The sequence below is a fragment of the Miscanthus floridulus genome, chromosome 10 (assembly GCF_019320115.1).
Source record: "Miscanthus floridulus cultivar M001 chromosome 10, ASM1932011v1, whole genome shotgun sequence".
Lineage (NCBI taxonomy): Eukaryota > Viridiplantae > Streptophyta > Magnoliopsida > Poales > Poaceae > Miscanthus > Miscanthus floridulus.
The window spans coordinates 126,593,596-126,596,268 of NC_089589.1; the positions used below are offsets into that span (position 1 = coordinate 126,593,596).

The 2,673-nt window shown below is 53.8% G+C and overlaps 1 protein-coding gene across 1 annotated transcript; it reads left to right on the forward strand.

Moving 5' to 3' along the window:
• The first annotated feature begins 229 nt into the window (after nt 1–229).
• On the forward strand, nt 230–2,329 carry LOC136487175 (uncharacterized). Its single transcript, XM_066484305.1, has one exon. It carries the CDS (start codon nt 254–256, stop codon nt 2,132–2,134), a length of 1,881 nt encoding a protein of 626 aa, XP_066340402.1. The 5' UTR covers nt 230–253; the 3' UTR covers nt 2,135–2,329.
• The last annotated feature ends 344 nt before the right edge of the window (nt 2,330–2,673 follow it).

Sequence of the window (2,673 nt, forward strand, 5' to 3'; positions counted from 1 at the left end):
AGAAAAACGGCAACCGGGCCTCCTGGCTCTCCTATTCTGACGGTAAACGCGTGATTCCAAAGGCGTTGGTTAATGGCTGCCGTTGCCCCCATGCTTTCCCGGGAAAATCCAAGAGCTGCATGCCATCCCATCTCCCGCCAAATGTGGCCAGTCGCTGCCTTTCCCTCCGGATTCAAATATCCCTCGTCTCGCTTCCGACCTCTCGTCCAAACTTTTGGCCACCACCGTTTGCACCCTCCTTCCAAGGGCCACGATGAGGGGGGCTCTCCTCTCCTTCGTCCTCATCTTGGCCGTCGTCGCCACCGTGCCCCTGGTCCCGGCGGTGAGCAAGGGTGAAGAAGCTGGTACCGCCGCTGAGGAAAATGGAGGCTCTATCAAGCCCCTGTCCCTCGACGGATATGGACCACTGGAGAAGGCTGCCAAGAAGCCCAAGGAGCAGATCTTGGACGCGCAAGCTACTCCGAAGATGATTCCCGACACCTATGATCAGAAACCCATTGAAGAACAAGCTCAAAAGGCCACGGCCTCCACTGCTGATGAGCAACCCGACAAATATGTGGCGTCTCTAGTTCCTGATGAGAAGGAGAAGGAGGAAGCTCCTGCAGAGGTAAAGGAGGAGAAATCTGATGAGTCGGCGGATGAATCTTCTTATCACAAGAAGGAAAAGAAGGTAAAGAAGGAAAAGAAGGAGAAGTCGGATTATTTGGATGAATCCTCATCATCCAAGAAGGAAAAGAAGGAGAAATCTGATGATTCTGATGTATCTACATCTTCCAAGAAGAAGAAGAAGAAGAAGAAGAAGAAGGCCAAGACTGATGATTCTGACGCAGATGCATCGGAAAAGAAGGAGAAGTCTGCATCTGGCAAGAAACACAAGAAGGACAAGTTTGATGATGATTCGGACAGTACATCTCCCAAGAAAGAAAAGAAGGGGAAATCCATCGATTCGGATGCATCTTATGCATATCTTCAGAAGGAAGAGAATAAATCCGGGGATTCAGACGAAGCCACGTCTCTTAAAAAGCAAAAGAAGGAGAAGAAGAAGAAGAAGGAGGAGGAGAAATCCGAGGAGAACTCCGAGGAGGACGCTGCGCCCGTCGACGTCTCCACGGACGGCCAATATGTGTCTACTCCCAAGGAGGAGAAATCCGGCGAGGACGCCATGCCGATCGACGTCTCCACCACCGGCCAATACGTATCTTCTTCCAAGGCTGACGGCAAGCCCAAGGGAGGTGAGCGTCAGATCTCCACCAATGCGGATGCGTACGCGTCTCCAAAGCAGGAAGCCAGTAGCCAGCCCATAGCCGGTGGTTCTCCCGACGAGGTTCCGCCGGCGGTCAAGAGCCCCGCCACCTCCGACGCATACGCATCTCCAAAGCAGCAGGTCGTCAGCAGCAGCAGCAGCCAGCCCATGGCCGGTGGTTCTCCCGACGAGCTTCCGCCGGCGGCCAAGAGCTCCGCCACACCCGACCCGTACTTATCTTCAAAGCAGCAGGTCCTCAGCAGCCAGCCCATGGCCGGTGGGTCTCCCGACGAGCTACCGCCGCAGGCCAAGAGCTCCGCCACCCCTGACCCGTACGCGAACGTGCCCAACGAGCCGGCAGCGGGGAAGCCGAAGCTGTCGATGGAGACGTTCTCGGGGATGATCAAGAGGCCGATCGCGAAGATCCTAAGCCCGGTGATCAAGAGCGTGTGCGCCAAGACGGAGTACCCGGAGGACTGCGAGTCGTCGATCGGCGGCCTCCCCGGGGCCGCGTCGGCGGCGGCGACGGACAGCGTGGGCGTGCTGAAGCTGGCCATGGAGGCGGTGCGGCAGAAGGTGATCGTGGCGATGAACGCGGCGACGGACCGGATGAACGTGCCGGGGACGGACGACACGACCAAGGACGCGCTCGACTCGTGCACGTCGTCGTACAGCGACATCAAGACGAGCCTGGACTCGGTGGACGACGCGCTCAAGCGCGGCGACGTCGACACGGCGCACACCAACCTAGACTCGGTGGAGACGGACATCACCACCTGCGACGACGGATTCCAGGAGCACGGCATCCCGTCGGTCATGACCGACCATGACCAGGAGCTCCAGAAGCTCGCCAGCAACCTCCTCTCCATCGGCGCCGCCATCCATCACTAGAAGGGAGAAGGGAGGAGTGGCCGTGCAGGCGTGCACACACGCGTGCATGCATGCATTTGCGTTTTCATCTGAAGAATTCGGTTGTAAATTTGTAAACGATGAAGAAAAGCACCTCGATTAACCTGTAGCTGCTATGATCCTTTGATTGGACGAGGTTAATTAATCTGCAGCTTTCACTATGTATAACAGTATATATGATTGTGATTTTGAATGTTTCGAAAAAAAACTAGTATATAATGTTTCTGAATTGCCATGTTGTAGAGCCTTGATACTCCCTCTAATTGTATGGTGACTGTTCGCTGTTGCTGCGATACGGAATTGAAAGAAGAAAAAGGTAAAAAAAAAGTTACAAAAAATAAAAAGGTAAAAAGAATAGCAGAAAAGGGGCATTCCGAGAATTGAACTCGGGACCTTCGCACCCTACGCGAGAATCATACCACTAGACCAAATGCCCAAAGTTGTTATTTTTTGACTCGTAGTTTTTGTAAAATATCCATGTTACAACTACTACAAAAGGCAATTTTAGAGGTGGATTTTTC